Consider the following 20,169-nt stretch of genomic DNA (forward strand, 5'->3'; position numbering starts at 1 on the left):
CCAGCAGGCTTCCTGCCTCCCACGCCAGCCTTGGCCTGCGAGGGAGGGTGCTCGGGGTAATGCTGCGGTATGGGGTCTGCCGCGCCGGCGGGGTCCCCGGACGCGAAGGGAGGCACACAGAGGGGACTGATCCTGGCATTGCGCAGGGCTGGCGCATCCAGCTCTCCAGCCCTGCTCCCAGGACACAGCGAAGGCAGGCTCTGGCCCCGGTTCAGGCAGGCGCAGGCACACGCTTGGCGATCATCACACAGCACATAAACGGTACTCATAAAAATATATATATGTATTTTAATAAATGACTGGGTTGAAATTCCACAACGCGTGTTTGCTCAACAGCAGGGCTGTAACGAGGTTACCGCTCGTTAACTCCAGACAGCCCAGGGAACTTCTTTCGGTTCAGCCTATCTTGAAATCATGACTTTGCCCGAGCAGTGGTGGGAAACCGGTGCCATCTAGGCCAGACGCTGCGAAAACCTCCCTCCTTCCTCTCAAAAACCTGGCAGCATTGCCCATGCTGAGCTGCTCAGAGGTGCAGTGGTTGATTGCTCACCTTATCTGGGAAGCAAGGGTAGGTGGCTGAAGCCCTGCCTGGCGGTAAGTGAAGAGTGGGAGAGTAATCTGAAGAGTGTTTTCAAGGATTTGGTAGTGGCGTGAGAAGGAAACTGGCGGTGCTGCGTGACACACATTCGGCAATCTGAGGAGCTTCCTGTGCAAACGACAAGTTACGTTTTACTATGCGTAACCTTATTCATTTCTGTTGAACCGTGAGGAGCATTTTCATCAGCCACGATGTGCGTGTAATTCAGTCGCTTCCCCCATGAAAATGCAGCAGGAGAGATGGAGTTATCCATTTACACTAACTGAAGTGGGAATTGGCTGAAGCCTTTCCCAGTCCAGGCTGCTGCCCGGAAGGCAGTCCTCAGATGACTGGGTTAAGACCTTGGTGGAACTGCAGCCTCGCTCACAGAAGGATCGTTTGTCACGCCGTGACAACAGATATTCATCGGGGAAGAACCAACATCCACCTGCTCACTGTATGTGCCTCATGACGGGAAACTAGTTATTGAAAAAGACTCTAAACCTATTTTATAACTACGCACATAACATCACACAAGGTAGCAAAAGAGTTCTCCTTACCCCCAACGATAAGCAGGATCTAGGATCTAGCACTTCTACAGCACTTCAGATACTCAAGCACTCTGCAGACTAATTTATCCTTCTTCAGACGTACCCTTGCTGGGAAAAATGAATCTAATTTTCTTTTTTGTACCTTAAAATTCAGGGAGGGAGAAAGTACTTGAGCCAGAAGAGTGAACCCAGGTCAGAGGGAGGAATGAAATTCAGTATTTCTTGACCCTTGGCACTCCACCTAGGTCTCTATGCCACAGACTTCCCTCATGGAAACAGACGGATCACCACAGGTATTGGCAGGGCAGTGCTGAATAAGTACAAAAGCAATGTAGATACCAAACCACACAATGGATGCAAAAACTCCATCAGAACACACCTAACTCTACATTATACAAAAATACTTTGCAAAGAATAAACATCCACTCAGCAAAACTGTTATCAAATTCATATCTTTAGCACAGTGACTAACAATACAGCTGCAGAGCAATGATTAGATTAAAAGAACTATTTTAAAAACCAGCTTCAAAGTAATGGTAAATACTCATTTTGCAAAACAGCACATTTCACTCCGAGGGATATCCCCACATAAAACCAGACAGCGTGATTGAGCTGTCAGCTCCCACACATTCATGTATGCAGATCCTCACGGTGTCTGCTGCCAGGACAGGGCGACTCCTGCTCCGAGCTGTGGACCGGATGGCACAGCCACAAGTTCTGCTGCTGGAGCTGAGCAGGACCGAGGCGGGGGCACAACGCACAGCATGGTTTTGTCCTCGTTCTTGGCACCCATCAGAAAGGAGGACTTTCCACCAGCGAAAATCAGGATTTCCCCCAGACTGCATGGATGAGCCAACCAATGATCTCACTGGGTATCCCAAAAATGCATACTGTTAAAAAAAACCCCAACCCCCAAATAGGTCTCATTTCTTATTTTGCTATTACTGAGTAAGATGCACGTGGGAGTGACTTTAAAGAAAGTGAATAGAGGGGTAAGAAAAATGAAAGTGTGGTGGGGCCACATGGTCTTTAAGACTTAGGGGAAAACCTTTAAGAGGAATTGATAATCCCTCCCAGGCATGTGTTTTCCTTGTTTCGGTGATTAGCCATTTGAAGACAGACCATCAGGATTGTGACAGCTAGAAAAAGCCTCCCCTATGTACTTCTGACTATACAGCTGACCAAGCAAGGAAACTGGCAGCAGGGCATAAAAACCTTTTGCGCTGAGTTAAAGCATACATTATAAAAACAAATGCACATTAAAAAATAAAACCACCTGAAATGGCTCTTAATTTTCACAAAAATAAAGTTCATATAAAAATCGCTCTCTGCTCCTGGTATTTTATACAGTACCACTCACCACAGCAGCTAGGCACAGATGCTACAGAACACTGAATTATTTGCAAAGAAAAATTTAAAAAGATGTCACCTCCCTGTGACACTCATTTAAAAACTGGCATAGAAAAATACTCAAGAAATTTCTTTACACTAACTGAAAAAAACAAACAAACAAGCCTCCCCTCCGATCTAAACCAAAGCTTTTGACTTTGGAAAACCAGTCCTTTTATTTGAGTACTACCCTGTGCTCTCCTCGTGCTATGTGTGAGGAAAATTCGTATCGGTCATGGCTTCTGTACCCGCAGACGTTGCACTCGAAGGGATCACGGAACCCGTGGCAGCCCATGTGGATGGTGAACATCACATAATCCAAAAAGAGGACACGGCAATGGTCACACCGGTAGACCCCGATGGCTTCCCCTTCCTTGTTGATCACCTTAAAGGCATCGCGTGGGCATATGGCAGGTGGCTTGATTATGTCATATGGCCTTGGGAAATCCTTCAAGGACTGGAGGCCGTTGCGGGCCTGAGCGGGGATCATCTGGCTTTGATGGAAGGTGGGATTCTGCCGCTCCTCGTGGTTGCTGTCAGTGTCTGTGGAGTCTTGGCCGCTGTTGTTTGGGGAAAGGCCTCTGTCGGAAGACAAGCTTTTGTCCCTTAGGTGGGCATGGCTCTTCTCTGCATCCTGCGAGTTGCCGTTTGGCACGTCGGTGCGGGTCAGTGGTATGGGGTACAGACTGCTTATGACGGGGACCATTTCGGAAGTGGGAGCTGGTGGCGTCTGCACAAGAGGGCGCAAGGCTTCGGCCCCCAGGTAGGTGATGGCATTGTTTATGGCCTGGTCCATCATGCGCCCTTGCATTATGTCGCTTTCCTTTTCGTACATGAAACTTGAATTATAATTAACATCAAAACTATGTCGTTTCTCACCTGCAAGAGAGGAGAGGTATTAAATTACCTGGGCAAGTAAAGAAGTATTTAAACTCTGTGATGCCTTTTCTAAGTGACAGTAGTCTCTGGAAAGTACAGAGTCATGAAATGCTTTCTGCTGAAAGCGGCCGTTCACATACACAAGTAACTTTTGGGGCGGGGGGGTGTGGAAATTTTTTAAAGCTCAGGCTTGGAAGCAAAAAAAAAAAAAAAAAAAAAAATCTAACAGAGGAGGTGGTAAGGATACATACTGGACAAATCAGCATTAATTTTTTAAAATTATTCTGGGATTTAAGGGGAAGAATATTATCAAAGCTTCCATTGATTAACTTCTTATGTCTTTTTTCTAGAAAAAGGTAAATAATCATTAATGAAAACACTTGTAAAAGAGCTAATGGATAATGAACCAAAATACTCCATTTTCGGTACCAAGACTGCAACCTTTCGTTCTTGACTTGTCCCTCAATAAGCATACCCCTCTAACAGAAAAAGTGAAGCCAAACGCTGGCTGAGATTTGATGCACTTTTCATTACTTTTACCCTTTTGAGTCGTCTTTTATATGTCCTCGGACACTGAAGTCAATTTTCCCCACTGTCCTCTGACAACTGCAGCTTCCTCTGCACCACGCCTGGTTTCTTTGAACTCTACACAGGTTTTCAGATAATCTTAACACTGGCAGCTACGTATATGTGTATAGGACACCACAATTAGGGTCACTTGATATGGGGCTAGTGAAAGAGGAATGAAACGTATTCCTCTCTGGCTGTGCTAGGGCTCTGAAAGCTCTAAATTAGACAGAACAGGAGGGGGGCTAAGAGTGCGTACCTGAAATTCTGCTTACGCCTCTTCTAGCAAGGACTAAGGCAAGGGAGGGTGGGCTGGGCAGCGCACTGCAACTAGTTTTCTCTATGCCAGGTGCAGGGAGGAAATAAAACTGCACCCCAAAAGGACTAAAGTCACTTTTTTGGTGAATGGCTAGAAATAAGTAACTGAATTCTGTGTTTACATACAACAAAATCGTTCATAGTTTTAAAAAACATGGACCAGACCAAATGTTTCATGTGCAAGTGACTTGCAAACATCAGATCCACTCATCTTTTAGTTACGGTAACTTGAATAGTGCAGATGTTTATCAGTCACCTGTCAACACCATGACTCAATGTATATGAAACTCATTAGGTTTCACTGCAGAGGCAGAAAACCAGGAGCTCACGTTTCTCTTATAAAACACTCAAAAGGTTAGTGAACCACAAGAGTGTAACTGCTTCCAACCCTCAACAAAACTTACTATCCAGCTTTACACAGAAGGAAACAAAACGATATAGCACATTTGTATGACTCATAAAACCAGCTCCAGGCAGGTGAAAGATGTGAACACATTTGAAATTTAAAAAAAAAAAAAAGAGCAACAAAAGCAAAAGTAGACAGGACTCCCTACAACTTTTGGGTTAGGATTCACTGTCATAAGGTAAGACACAAGCACCCAATGTATGATCACTGAGGCTCTCGCAGTATTTTGTCATTCCAGTATCCTGGTGGCTTTTTGAAGTCCCCACAATAGCCCATTCTGTCTCCCTTAAATTACGAGTTATATCATATGCAAATACCCAAATGCTCTTCTGACATACATTAACATGTCATGTTGCTGTACACTTTAAAAAGGCCACAGCACATCAGATGCGGACTACTTATACAAGAGGGCAAGAAATCAGGCTGTAAACTAGACCACAACATTTCTAAGATTTCTTTGGGAGGAAAAGGCATTACATAAAGAATGGCGTCTTTCTCTCTCCCCCTACTGTCTCAGTAGACACCCCAAGGCAAGCACACGTCTGATTTCGATACCTCAGTGAGATGCCTGTATTTAGGTAGGCTGAATCTGCGTGAAAGTGCCAGAGAAAGTGCTAATCATATATCCAGAAGCTATGGCACCATATCGCAATCAATCAGTTGGGGGGGCCACTCTTGATTATTTATTTTGTCTCCCCTCAGTCAAATACAGCAAACTTTTCCATGGAAAGAGACAAAATGCCAGATCAGTGCTTCACTCAAAACCAGCAGCAATCAGTCAGGAGAAAGTTGGTATCAATGATTTAGAAAGCAGGAAAGGAGTATATGGAGACTGGGGGATGAGTAAGAGGGACTGTGCCGAAAACAGTTGGTGTTTTATCTTCACAGCCAGCAGGACAATATAATAGATTATTCTGAATTAAGCTGCTATCTGCACCAGGCGAAGTGCCACAAAGTTATTGAAAAACACTACATTAAAAATTAAATTTACAGGTTCTCTAGTGTTTCATCTGCAAGGCAGCACTGGTTAGCAGAATATCTTTCCTCTTTTTTTTTTTTTGTCTCAGTGCAATGCAAAAGCCTTCCCCTTCAAAATTCACACATGAGCCATAGCATATGACACATACTCATGTGCTGCTCAGTGATGCTTCACTTACTCTAAAATGTACATAGATTTTTGCAACCTGATGAGGTGTGGACACTGGAAACAGGGAGTGAACCTGCTTTCTGCGGCTGTGCTAACCAAAGCAGGCAATTTCTCATTAGACTTTGCACACTGGGGGATAATGGTATTTGTTACTGTATCAGAACTGCCCTAGCACTTTTACCACTATGAGAGAGACGTTTTTTACTTCTGATCTCAGGGAGAACTTGTTTTTAAAAAGGAAGAAATAGAAGTCTGTGGGCCAAGATGTTCAGCTGGTGTAAACTGGCAGAAATGCATTGACTGCACTGGTTACTTTGGCTTGTGTCAACAGAAGGTACAGACCAACGATTGTTTTATGCAGCACTGAAGTACCATCACCACAGGTATCTATTCCGCTGGGCTATTTTTATTTGGGGGTTTTTTGTTGGTTTTTTTTTTTTTTTAATAAATATCTGTTCATTAATCAAACCAGGAAATACAAAAAGCCAAGGTTTGAAGATTTGGTCCATATACATGCAAAATAGAAATCCACAGCAAAATAGGAAACACAAAACCATAAACTTCCATTCAAATCCTTGCCCCTCATAACTAAAGGAAAAGTTGAGGACAAAATCTTTGCAAGAGAAGCCTTTGAAGGGGGGCCTAGTGCAGAGGTTAAGAGTCAAGTATACGGTCTGCTGATCTGTGTCCTTATTTGAGACTCATACTTGTGCACACGAGGTAGCTACTGAAGACAAAAACGTGAAAAAATAAAGCGGGCAAGACTCCTGGTGCTTGTATGAATCTCTGTAGAGCCCTCAAATAATAATAAAGGGGTTTTTTTTCTGATCAATGGACTTCATTCACAGAAATGAGCCAAACAAAGATGCCTTGTTAGTATACATCTCTATCCCTTCTTCCTGACAAAATGAAAAATCAGCACCCATTCTGAGAACACTGTTTCCCAAGAAATCACAAAGCTGTCCTGGTAGATTTGCACTCCTACACATACAGTTCAGAAAGTCACAAAAGTCAAATCAAGGTCGCACACACTGGTCTTGCAAACATACTTCCCAGGGATAAAAGGGACCGAGTGAGTAATTTTTTCACACATTACTTAACAAGAACATGCCAATCACATAGGTTCTAGAAAAACAGTAAGTTTCAGAAATCGGTTATTTTGTTCCTTTAGGTGCACTGCCCTGCCGTCCTCCAGCTTCTCCACAAAACCCCTTGCACGACACAGTATCAGTTTATGCCATCTGCAGACCACATTACTGAGCACAATCACAAATCAAAAAAGGATCTATTCCATATGGTAACTAGTATGCTGGGAAAACAAATTGGAAAACCACTAGCACTTAACTTTAAGCGTATGCTGAATGGTTGTGTCCTGCTGCAGATGTGTTTAATAAAATACATAAAGACTGACTTGGTAGCAATTGTAAAACAAGATAGGGTGAACCTGATCTCAGTGCTAAAAAAAGGAAGCTGAAGATTTTCAAAAACATTTGCATTAGTATTACTGTTTGAATCACAGCATGACATGTAAGGTCTAAATCACACAGTCAACAGTTTCAATATTAAATACCCAAAGGCACTCAGATGGAGTTTGCTGGTGTGACTTCACTTCTGTGTAAAAAGGTGACCTTTTTAAAGCCATACTAAGATGTCTAAATAAAAGTAACCGTTTTTTATAGATGAAAGTCCAGTGCTACCCACCAAATCCAGTAAGAGCTACATTACCTTCGAAATTAAGTTGCTTTTATGTATATATGCATGGATTTAGCAGCATACCTTTTCCTAGGTTTGGACCTTAGCCCCAGACGTTCAAGACAGGTCCTCAGAACATCCCTCTGCCAGGTGGGTCTGTCTGACAGCAGCTGATCCCTGCCTACACACTCAGCCCCACGCTTCTCCCCTCCCCAGCCATGTGTGTGAACACCAGCCACCACACAGGCCCCTATTCTGAAGGTAAAGTTTATATTAAGAAAAATAAGCACTCAGTACCTTATAGAGCCATACAGAATAAAAAATAAGGCATTGCTAGTACTAATATAACTGCTGCCTAAGACAAGTCTTTACTCAGGACACAAGAGTTGCATTTTATATACTTAAAAGGCAAGTTAATGAAATAAGACTAGCCAAGAGGATCAGGCATCCACTGAAACACAGAACCTGTCAAACTAGTATTTAAGATTCCCAGCATGCCAAACCCTGATCATATAAAATTAAATGCAAAGAAAATACTACGAAAACATCTTGTTGCTTAAATTACCACAAGAAAGGATTTGATAGTTTTTAATCATATTCAAATTCAGTAGGATTACTAACAGAAATCCAATACTTTTCTGCCTTTAGGCCTTATTCCACACATGCATCCTGGAAGTATCTTCATCTCCTGCTCACTAGAAAGAGCACTTGGCTCTTAATGGCATTAAACCTTCCTGTTCTTTTCCTGTAAAGAACCTAGCAGAAAACATTTCAAATGCACAGGTACAGAAAACAACACATGGAAGCTCATAAGAGATATTTATAAATTGCCTACACAAATAGACACAAAGCATAGTAGTAGCTTCTATCCAGTTTAAGTATCTAACAGAATATATTCTTTTTATTTTAATCAAAACCCTACAACAAATCACTAAAAAACCAGCAGAATAATAAAAATTACTTTATTTACATTCTCTTGTATTAGAATAGATTATAAACTTGAGAAGGGTATTTAAAAAAATTAGAGGCATTGTACTATAGGTTACCAACTTGCACATATTTAAGTGTTGCACGTGAAAAGGTTTTTTGTTCTTACCAATAAATTTCTGAGGCATTGAGCTTTTTCGCTTTGCCACGTTGCTTGCTAGCCTGTCCAGCACAAGGGCTCTTTCACTCCCCATCTCTGCCTTGATGTGCCTTGCCTCCACGCTTGCTAGTTTGGAAAATGTGAAAAGAAAAAAAAAAACAAAACAAAACAAAAAAAACACACGTAGGTGAAAAGGAAAAAAAAAAAAAAAAAAAGAAAAAAAAAGGAAGAGATGAATGGTTTAGTCTCCGGAGTTTGCCACACTAACTGGGAGGAAACAGTTTGGAGATCTGATGTAAACTTGTTTTGCTTTTTCTGTCGTTCTTGCTCTTTGCGTCTTGGGCACCAGTTGCGGTCAGTGGAAGCAAGCACAGAAACAGACACTAATCTTGCAGTCCTGAGCTCATGCAAGGAGAGCATAAACCATACAAACCCAGTATCTTCATTAGCAAGAGGAAGTATAAAATAAACTGGCTGGAAGGCTTGGTTGCAAAACGTAGATGGAGATATAACCTCTGTTAGCCTTTCTTTTTTATTCTGAGTAAGACTGTGTGACACCTGCAGACTGACACAGTGCTTCAAAACTTCAGTATAAGACATTCAGCCCTCTTGCTACACTTTTTAGATATCAGTCATAAGTAGATGTCTTCTTAACTCATCACTAAGAAACTTGTGTGAAATATATCAATGTTCCATTAAAATCAAAATAATATAAACTTTCAATATTCACTTCTAACTCATTTTTTTTCCAGGTGTCATTATCACTTAATTTTTTTTCCTAAATGCTACAGCTAAAACTAATTAAGAATGTTTTCTCCCTGGCACCCTTGTAAGCATTAGCACTAGGTGTTTTAAAGCTCATTACAACCTCCAGAATTTCTAATTTTAGGAAAAGTACACGTGCCCTACAATCACTCTTTTGAGAGTGGGCCACTGACTTGTTTTAAGGATCTTACCATTTTCCAGAGTTCTCCTTTAGCCGTGCTAACCAATGCCCATCATTTCACGGAAATTACTGCTTGCTCTCACCTCATGGAGGCTGCACAGGCTTTTGAGCTGGATCAGCCAAGCTGAAGGACTGCCACCTCATATCACTACTGCCAGACTAATACTGAATATAACTGCTGCGGCTTCCCCCCCAAAAAAGCTTGCTCTCGCCTGAAGAACAAGTATCAGTAGTGGTAGTTTTATATTAAAATGTGGCACCAAAAGTTTCAGCATTAGACCACTGTGGTAAAAACTAGACACATTTTAAGAGACTGCCCATGCCTTTAAGAGTTGGTATCTAAGTAGAGGAAAACAAAGACAAGGAAGGGTAATTTACTTTCCCAAGCTAATACAAAAGGTCAGATCTTACCGTGAAATAATCCTGGCTGCTGTGTTATTGTACTATTGCACTAGCATACCTACATATATGAAGCATAATCTACATAAGAGAGAAGTAATGCTAGAGGAAAATGATAACAAGCACTTTGGTATCACTTCAGTCCTGCTAAACGCAGTTTTATTAACTATTGGACTTAAATTGCAGTTTGCCAAGTACAGCAAGTGATAAAAATGCAGTATCATCCTTCCATAGCTTAGTGTGCAGCATTTCCCTATAAATTTCAAAGTCAGTCACTCCTTGCTTGTTTATTATTGCTGTTATTGATATCATATGAGTTTCAGTCAGCACAAACCATGACTCGCCAAACCTCAGCCAGAACTATTTGTTAATGTTTGTTCAGCATTTTGAAAATGTAAAGTGCTTCATAAGTACTCAATGCCACAAATACTAGCCATGAATATGACTCAGGATGGATGGGATAATAGGGCTCAGCTCAGCACTACCTTAGTCCTGTTTCATCAGGCTGCAACCCCATGATATACATGATAACCAGACCCGCAGAGGGCATGCAGACACAATGCCTTAAAGGTAATAACATACTGCTTTTCTAGTCTGATTTTTATTCCAAATTACTCTAGTATGTTTAGAGACTTACATAAATATATTCGTCAACTGTTAAAATGCACCTGCTTCCAGCATGAAATACCAAGACACTACGTAACAGTTTACTTAAAGTGAGTCAAAATATCAGATTAGCTTGAAACTATAAGGGAAAGTTAGGTAGGCAGAACATAATCATCCGTTTGGATTTTAGCCAGAAGCTTTAGTTCATTCTTGAGACTAATGTTATGGGATTTTTTAATTTCAGAAGTTCCGTTTAACTCTCATGCTCCAAAAACTGGAATATGCTTTCTGAGCTATTCAGATAAATGCCGTTCAAGGTTTGAACTATCCCCAACCCAGAAAGCCTGTAATCTTAACAGGATCATTGCACAAGTCATTAATAATAGTAATTTATATTTTAAAAACCCCAACAACCCACAACTACCCTGAACAAGATAATAATACAAACAATGCTGTATATAAAAAAATTTACGTTATAAAGAAAAAAAGGAAAGAAAACACAATTCATCCATGTTGTAAAAGCAGCTCCCTGGTCCCTACCATTTCTTCATTTTTCTTATTTTGTTCTTCTAGTTCCTTTTTTTTCCTCAATCTTTAACTTCATGAGTTGTACTCATGTTCTATTAAAGCTTTAATTTCACATTTTCAGAATCTTTTTCTCTATCTTCTGACAGAACTCAAAAGAGTGAAGTTTCTGTAAGTCCTCTTAGCCAGCTCTAGAAACACACTGGAAGCTACACGTAGCATATCAGTGACTACTTGTCTTGTCAATGTTATTTATGTGCCACCAAGGGAACTTTATTAAATTAGTGTCGAGAGGGCAGACAAGTGGCTTCCTGCAGAGGTAACAATAGTCTTTACTCAGACGAGATTGCTGAAGAGACAGTAACTATTGACCTACATAATATATTCTGGGACATCTGTAAGTATCAATCTTCCAGCCTGATGTCTGTCTGCCATTTTATTTTAACGCTGAGGGTCTTTTCTTTCACATTTAAGATTTTCTACTCCTTGCTAACAGCCATTTTTCCCTAAAGAAAAAAAAAATCTCTATTTATGGGCCACAAAAGGTCTTTGACAATATCTTCATCATACAGCCTTAGGGAAACAGTATCTGCTCCCATCGAGACACAAGTGGTTACGCTGGTTCTCTCCCACAACACTGCTCTCTCTACCCAAAAACGAACTTAAAATTATCTCACCCACCTCTTTCTTCTGGATCACTTATTAAACAAACCAAGAATAATACTCAGTACTTAGGAAACTTTTTTTTTTTAATCACTCAAAATTCTCTAAAGACTTCTCAGAGAAATAATCATGCCCCATCTCCCTCTTCAATTACCTTACCCACTGGATAATTCCACTGCACATCGTGACATTAGTTTAAAGAACTAATTATCTAACTGTAACATGTATCTAAAAATAAATTTCAGGCTGGACTGACAGAAATGGTCAAGTGCTTTGCTCAAAGTTACTCTGAGAAAAAACAAATAGTTATAAAGAAAATCTAGACTTCTAAAGCACTTAACCTATTTCAGCCTGTGATCTTTAAATGTCCTGCAAGCTAAATACTTGATGGTTCAAGTGCGTGGCCAGAAAACAACAAAAACCAATTAAACAACCAATTAAATCACCCTCTTCCCTCTTGTTCAGATCTGATCAGTGCTCTCGCATGTGCCTCTGGAATTATATGGAAAGTCAAGCTCCTAATCACAGTATTTTATAGAGCAGTAGGATGAGGTTTAGCTCCAATGTCCTGACCACTTTTAAACTTGGGTCACCATCTCCTACTTAGCTAACACTTGCAACTGATTATGGCCTTCCCTCATCACCACCTGAGATATCTCTGTGGTGCTTCCGAGTACTGTTGCCTACCTCAGTGGTGTGTACATTTCAGTTGTGATCTTATGTTTATAAAACACTTCCAGAGGAAAATTTTTGTGCAAATGTGATTATTCCTTATGAATGACTACTTACATTTTTTTGTAATTGCTGGCTGACAAGCCACCTCTCTAAAACAGTGCTGTCACCTAGCCATCATGTCACTCTGTAGATGTACAGAGAGTGCATACTCTTCTTCCAGCCCAAAGCACAAACACACAATCATTTAGCCTGTACTGAATTGTTTCCATAGTGTGGTTTCTGTCACACCATAAATGTGAGTATAAATTTTAGAACATGCGGGCATCGTTAACAAAACCCTAAAGTATAAAGCAGAGCTCAAATTAGAGGCATTGCTTCCTGTAGCATCTCTATGTGGTCACTAAATAATGGAGAGTGGAACAGAGAGGTGGGTTATTGTGCAATGAGAACAATGTGACCAGAGATTGTTATCGGGGACTGAGCAACGCTCTAACAATATTGTAACATAAAACCTTTCTTTCAGAAATATTCCCACACTGCTACACTTGGAACATGCAAACCTTGTACTAAAAAGCAACTAGAATGGTTACTACTGTCCTGATGCTTGTCAATACTTTAATTAGTTAATGGATGGTGGCATGTAGACCATACTTGTGTGTAAAGATGGCTTCATATGAGAAGGTTGCAAGGACTTCAGAAGAGAGGACCAAAATTCAAAGTGATGCAGGTAAGTAGGAAAATGGTCAGAAATCAAAAAATGATGTTCACTAAACACAAGTGCAAAATGCTACACTTAGGGGAAAAAAAAACAAATCAAATGCACTAAATGACCTCCTGAGGTCCTTTCCAGCTTTCCCCCCCCCCTCTCTGATTCTGTCATCTAACATAGTGCTGATACCAGAGAATTGAATGGAAATGCCTCAGCAAGACTGGAGTTCCTGTTTTTCATAAAACTTACTACTCCACTAAAAACACTGCAATATTTTTTGAAGTGTGAAGGTCTTAAAGGCATAGGGTACAGCCACATCATGTCATACTGGAAATTTACATTTCCTCTGTGACCAATTTAAGGCATACTGTACTACTACAGTAAGTACTACATAACAGATTCGGGATAAGTGAAATGTTGCTATTCTGAAATTAATATAAACCATGAGAATCATTTAAAAGCAGAAATCTATAGTAGGTATCATGTTTTCCATTTTCACGTCGTGGACATCTCAAAGTGATTGCCATCATGGGAGTATGTACTGTAACATAAAACCACAGTTACAATATGTATGGGTTCTCATGAAAACCAAAACTTGCTGACGTTCTGATAACCATTTACTTTTACTAATGCTTTAAAAACATGTCATTTGCTGAAAAGAAGATAGTCCATGAAAAACTATAAAACTCTAACTTCATTAAATCATTGTTTCTTTATGGCGGTTTTTGTGTGTGCATGTGTCATAAAGCCTGATACACCAACCTACTCACTCTGCATAGGGTAAGGACTCTTGTACCCACATAGTTATCATCATGTATCAATGGGTCTTCACACTGGTTTTCAGGCCCAGCTTGTGATGATGCCTGCAGAATCTTTGCTTGATAATCATATCACTAAATACAATATTGTTGTTGTTGTTGTTATTATTAAAGGGCCTTGGTTAACATTGTCAGGTCTCTCAGGATAATTTAACATTTTAGTTTTCTTCTCTGAAAACTGAGTTTAGCCTTTTCCTTGAAAAGAAAATTCAATTTGAAATTCATAATCAAAACTAGGAAGCTCTAGTCCTTAAAAAGTTATTGTTTGGTTGGTTTTTTAAGGCTGCATAGGAAAAGAATGGGAACCTGAATTCTGAAACTGTAGCCTCAGCTTTGCTACCGATTAGTTGTATAATCTTTTGGGAGGTCACAACCACTCCCTGACTCTGAATGGGAAAAGTAATTTTTTCCTGACTTACTGGTGTATTGTGGGACTTAAATCACACAAGTTCATTTTAGGATTTGAAATATTCAGGCGAAGCAGGCTCAAAGATTATGGCAGTTATTTTTCACCGAAGTATTTTCAGAACTGCAGCACTGAGACTGCAAAAAGGAAAGTAAGAAAAACTGTGTTTTGATACATTTTATCTTCAGCCTTTGTCAAAGGCAGCTCTGTACTTAAAGAAGTCCCTTACTTCTCACTATCTCCTAAGCTGATCTATCAGTGATCTTCGGGATACCACCCCATTTCCATGCCCTAGATCCATGCCACTGAAACATCTGCAAATTCTAACTGACTCTGACCAACAGTTCATATTCTAAAGAAAAGGAAGCATCAAATGGACTAAGACATGTGAACAACTGTTGTCAACAACCATGGGCATCAACTCATCCAATAAAATAAGCCACATAATAGCATTAATGTAGGAATAATTTAACTTACTGTGAGTGTCACCTACAGAAATGCTGTGTACAAGGTATTTTAGATGTTTTATTCAAAGTAACTGTGAAATAAAAAAGCGATTAAAATAAAAGCATTCTTTAACTAGTTGCCTGAGGGATGCATTAAACCAGACCCTTTTATAAGATGTTACAGCCCCTTAGGTTACTGAAAATAATTGTGGTAAAAACTGTTCTCAGGCTGTGAATTAACAGCTTACCAGATGCCCTTTTTTACACACTGTGATGTACCAAAAAACCAAAACCACTGTAATGTGATAAACTCACCAGCCTCACACATGCCAGCATTCTGCAAGTAAGTACGGCACCGCTCCTTGTGCTCCTCTAATGAGCTCCTTTGCTTGTAGCTCCTTCCGCAAAACTCACATTTGTATGGCTTCTCCACTAGAAAAATAAGAGCGCAGTATAAAATAACCACAAGAGACTACTAAAACACTGTCTCCCTGACATTCAAGTATATAGTTACTAATAGCATATATTCAGCTCATGGACAATGTTTTAAATTTCTGTTAAGTTTATGAGCACTATAATTATCACAAAGTTAGGGTTACATAAGGGTGAAACCCAACAGACACACAGAGTTCCTCTTCATCCCCTGAGCTCAGCACCAGAAAAGAAGAGGACTTACAATTAGACACTGTTCCCAGGAGCTCAGGTTCCTACAGCCCTGCTCTAGCTGACAACTTTTCTTGGAGTAACTTCCCTAGGGAAGACCAACTGTACCACTGCTAAACCGGGAGTGCAACTGTCCTAACTGCCTGACCTAGGTCCTGCCTATACAGGATCTATCAAGGATTTCATGAAACCAATGAAGTTAAACCAAACCAAAACCATATGTGAGGTTAAATTTCATTTCCAAAGGCATTTATGGTACAGCGAATTATGTTCCCAATTCATTTAAGCTAAAGCAAACCTGTTTGTAACTCAAGATATCCATGCAGCCTTTCCCCGTGCCTCATACACAAGGACTGGAAGCACTTCCTAAATCGTCTCATTACTGTTTTGTGAATAGACATCCTCTAACACACCCAGGCACAATATCATACCTGTACAGCACAAATATAACTAGCCTTACACTGTACACTGTGCAAAAAGACCATACTCCCTACTGCTAATGCAATTGTTCACTTATTTATGTGATTCACTTGAAGAGATTTTCTTTATACTGTTTAGTAAGTCAGCTCTTAAAAACTTCAGTCACAATAACCACACGATGTGTTTGAAACATGATGTTTTTAGCATTGTGCTGGTGGGGACAGTTACCACCACTGTGGTGGGTCTTGATTAAATCAGAATCTCATTTATCCATGTCAGATAATCTCATTTTTAACTTTGATTCCTGGTGAGGTTGAACTTTTTTCCCTGTAAAGTGCAGTGCAGAGATAACATCATTTAGAATAAATGTTTTCTTTCTAGGTCGCTGTATAACACAGGATATGCACAAATCAAAGAGTAAGCACAACCTGGCTCTTGTAGAACTGGGGGAACTAAGATTAATCAATTTATACCTGGCTTGTTATTCAAGTCACCTCAGCTCTATGCCTCCATTTCTCCCATCTGAAATGGATAGAACACCCTACCAGTCTTAAGAAAAAACACTGGCATTTGTTGAGCATGTTAAGACATTCAGATGAAAGGCACTACGCAACAGCGAGGTGTTAACTGGCAATAGTCATGCTGTCCTGGATTATGCTCCTAGAGCTATCCTAACAGCTCAGGTCAGGAACAGAAGAAAGTCCCAGCAAAGCATGTCTTTCCACTACTCCTCAAATTCAGAGCTTGTTGGCCTAGCTAGCTCCACTCATTTGAAAATACAAAGGAGTTATTTTGTGCAAGCAGGTATCAAGGCTGGCCGTTTCTCACAGCACGCAGCTGTGACAGTGGGTTTCCCTGTGCTCTCTTTCTGCATTAAGAGTGGAGCCAAGTCCTGAGATGGTTCCATCAGCACAGCAGGCAGAGTGAGTGGTCACTGCTATTTGTCGACTCTTCAAAACTAGACCGGCTGAGCAAACTTTGCTGACTGACTCTTTATTCTCCACGCCTACTGTCCTAGTGACACACATCTAAAACACATGAAGTGTCTTTGAAGTCACTTACCAGAATGTGTCCTTAAGTGACCTGTTAGCGCATCCCTCCTTTGGCAGGCATAACTGCAAAGATGACACTTAAAAGGTTTTTCCCCTGTATGTAGTTTAATGTGGCGGAGGAGGTTACCCTTCTGAGTAAAGGAAGCTCCGCACTGATTACACTGGAATGGCCGTTCACCTTAAAATGACATACAAAAAAGGACATTTAATGGTTATGTGGGTATCGTGCTATCCTCATACCCTTTCCTTTTTGGAAGAGGAAAGAATGAGATACTGGATCAATTTCTTTCTATAGAAACACACACAGCCCTTCCGTTGACTTCAGTGGGAGTTACATGCAGCTCTGGTGTCAGAGCTTCTTGTAACATTTGTACAACTATGGAAAACACTGTACAGTTTTTCCATGGAAATAAGTGTTCTGGAGGAGGCTGATTCCAACAAGCTAGCAATTTTTAGAAAAAAAAAAAAAAAAAAGTCTTATCTTACTGCAGGTTGAAACCTAAGATGCTAATTGGTTTGTTGCCGAAGTATAGCACAAAGAGAAATACATACACAGACTAGAAATGGCAGCACAAAACCAATCTAACTTGTGTTTTGTGGCTGAAATACTTAAATGACATAGTGCCTTTCATCCAAAATTCTTAAAATGCCTCACAAATATGCTTTTACTAACATTCAATCCTGATAAGAAGAAAGGTGGGTAAAGTGAGGCACAGAAAAGTGAGTAACTTGCTAGAGATTACATGTGGCATCAAGGAGAGAACAAGGAAATCCTGATTTTGGTATCATTTTTTTAAATAAGTAGTCTAGATTACAACTTATTATCTTTTCAGAATTCAGCTCTTATAAGAATAACATAGGAATATTTACCAGTGTGGCTACGCTTATGAACCATCAAGACATTGAGGCTAATGCAGGCTAATCCACAGATATCACAATTCATTTTTCCACTAGCTGGCCTGACGTTGTCATATGAACCAGAGTGTCTTTCCAGTTTAATGCTTTCATATTCATTATATTCTCTGGGATAGGTGTAAGGCATTTCAGATTCTTCTGGGTTTTCCATAGGCTCTGAATTTAAAGCACTCTCCTCTCTTTCACTGTATTCACCTTTCACTTTAATCACATCATCTGCAGGTAAAACAAAGCACAAAAGTGAAAAAATGCTCATCTTAGGCACAATGAAGTATCTTAGGGAAAACTCACCAAAAATTATATAAAATTACATTATCAATCTTCCTAAAAGTTTTACTTCAATACCCAAAGCTGAAGAAATGCAGTTCAGAGATGAATCTTCATGGGTCATGTACACTTAAAGACACTCACAGTGAGATAACCTTTAAAAATATTGACCTGCCTGTTAATTACCTTTGGTGGATAATTTCCTTCTAGACATTATGAAAGTATAATACAGTACAAACATCACCTGCAATTACAGGGTACTAGTCAGAATTCAAAAGAAAATACTTATTCCCACAACTCACAATTAGCCTGTAGAAATTAGTGTCACAGGCTATTCCTGTGAATTGGAAATACAGAAAGAAACAAATTAAAAAGGATACTTATATCTTCCTGTGGAACCCCTGGTGCTTGAGACATGCCTGAGACATGCCCAAGACATGTGTCTGATCCAGTATAAGACTTCCAGTGCTCCCATGGTATAGATTCTCATCAATTAAGCCTAATCAACAATCCTAATTTTCACTTGCAAATTGCAATTTTTACCCAAAGATCTCAAATGTGTGAGGAGCATCCAATAATCCTGTATCATAAGGTTACTATGTGAGTAAAACTAGCAGATGCAGAGTAAAGGTTTTCTGATAAATGAGTGTATCCCAGAAATGTTAAAAGATTTGCCCAAAGTCATATTGTGAATATGTGGCAAAGAACCCAAAGACTCACGAAGATTAGCATCCATGGCCTTTGAATATTCTTGGACCTGTAGCCATGGCCAGAGAAAACCAAAGACATTGCCTTAAATGAATGCAGTTTTATGACAAGAGGAGAATGTAACAAGTAGCTAATAATTTACTAACAATAATGCTGTCATGTATAAATATAAGCAAATCGGTCACACTATATAAACAGCTGATGATTCCCAACTTAGGTTGCTGAATTTCCTTTCCACTATTAACTCCAGCATTACCAGCACTTGCATTAAAATCCCTACTAATTGACAGGACAGCTTTTTTCTGCTTAAAGCTGACTTTTCCATCTAGACAAGAGCTAGGCTATGGGTGAAACTTGAGTTATGCCTCAAGCTACCAAGTGAAGAAGAGCACTAAGAGATAAAATACAGTTTCCTGTTTGAAAGTATTGTTCTCATGGCCACCTGCTCCTCTCTCAAACTGAGGGTTAGACAGTTAAATATGGCACTTAATCACTTGTCCTTTCTCCAAAGTACAGAACATGGACTGCTGAATATGTATTAGCTCCGGTTCTGAGTAATAAACCACATCAAATGCGGAGAACAAACAATGGGTGACAGCGAAAATGAGGTGGCAACATAAAAGCAGCACTGAAAAATAAAGATCTAGCAACCAATACTTTCATGAAATCAAAATTTTCAACTATATTTTAGTGAGAAAATCACTCCCCTATCCTAAATGTTTGCACTAAGCCCAGCCAATCTATCTTACCTTGGGTTGAAGTGAGGTGGAAGAAACAGGTGGGTGATAATTTCTTCATCCTATGCAAGAATCCACAGTAGTGTGGAGAACTCTGAGATTCTTCTTGGTGCTCTCCCTAGATGATGATATCCACAGAAGGCTGGCTTTTTTCCCTATATTATGTGTTTTTATCCCCCTATCCTAGATGTTTTTTAGAGCTTGGTATTGGGACTGACTGCCCTGGTCCCAGAAGAGCTCACACAGGTTTGGGTGTTTGCTCAGAGGGTCACAGGGAGGTCTAGATTCACTTACAAATGAGCCATTTTTTCTCTGCACCTTCTTCAGTACTAGCTTTGCTTCACATCCTGGGGATTCCTACTTCCACTGCAACAGGGTCTCCCTCTGCAGGTACCTTCTGCTGCCAACTTCATGTCTGAGGGTGTGAGGGTGATTCTGCTATCAAGACTCCTTCAGAATTAGTTTATGCATCCATTTCCATCACTCTAAGGAAAAATTATTGCCAGTTGCTGAAAGTAGCTTTCAACAGAATCTCTTTCCAAAACAAAACAAAACAAACAAAAAAAAAAAAAAAAAAAGGAGTTTTTTGGTTGGTTGGTTG

At 40.1% G+C, this 20,169-nt stretch overlaps 1 protein-coding gene across 3 annotated transcripts in view; it reads right to left on the minus strand.

The window, feature by feature from the left end:
* Nucleotides 1–303: 303 nt before the first annotated feature.
* Nucleotides 304–20,169, minus strand: part of IKZF3 (IKAROS family zinc finger 3) — a 51,877-nt gene continuing 32,011 nt past the window's right edge. For 2 of the 3 annotated variants that reach the window (XM_049800592.1, XM_049800591.1), the window contains exons 4-8: nt 17,812–18,072; nt 16,952–17,119; nt 15,122–15,238; nt 8,623–8,739; nt 304–3,396 (exon numbers count right to left, since the gene is read on the minus strand). In XM_049800592.1, the coding sequence (XP_049656549.1) occupies nt 2,693–3,396; nt 8,623–8,739; nt 15,122–15,238; nt 16,952–17,119; nt 17,812–18,072 (1,367 nt within the window). In that variant the 3' untranslated portion in view covers nt 304–2,692. The remainder of the gene's footprint in view (nt 3,397–8,622; nt 8,740–15,121; nt 15,239–16,951; nt 17,120–17,811; nt 18,073–20,169) is intronic. The other variant, XM_049800593.1, reaches the window with a different exon arrangement.

Source organism: Accipiter gentilis, chromosome 5, assembly GCF_929443795.1.
Source record: "Accipiter gentilis chromosome 5, bAccGen1.1, whole genome shotgun sequence".
NCBI classification, from domain to species: Eukaryota; Metazoa; Chordata; class Aves; order Accipitriformes; family Accipitridae; genus Astur; species Astur gentilis.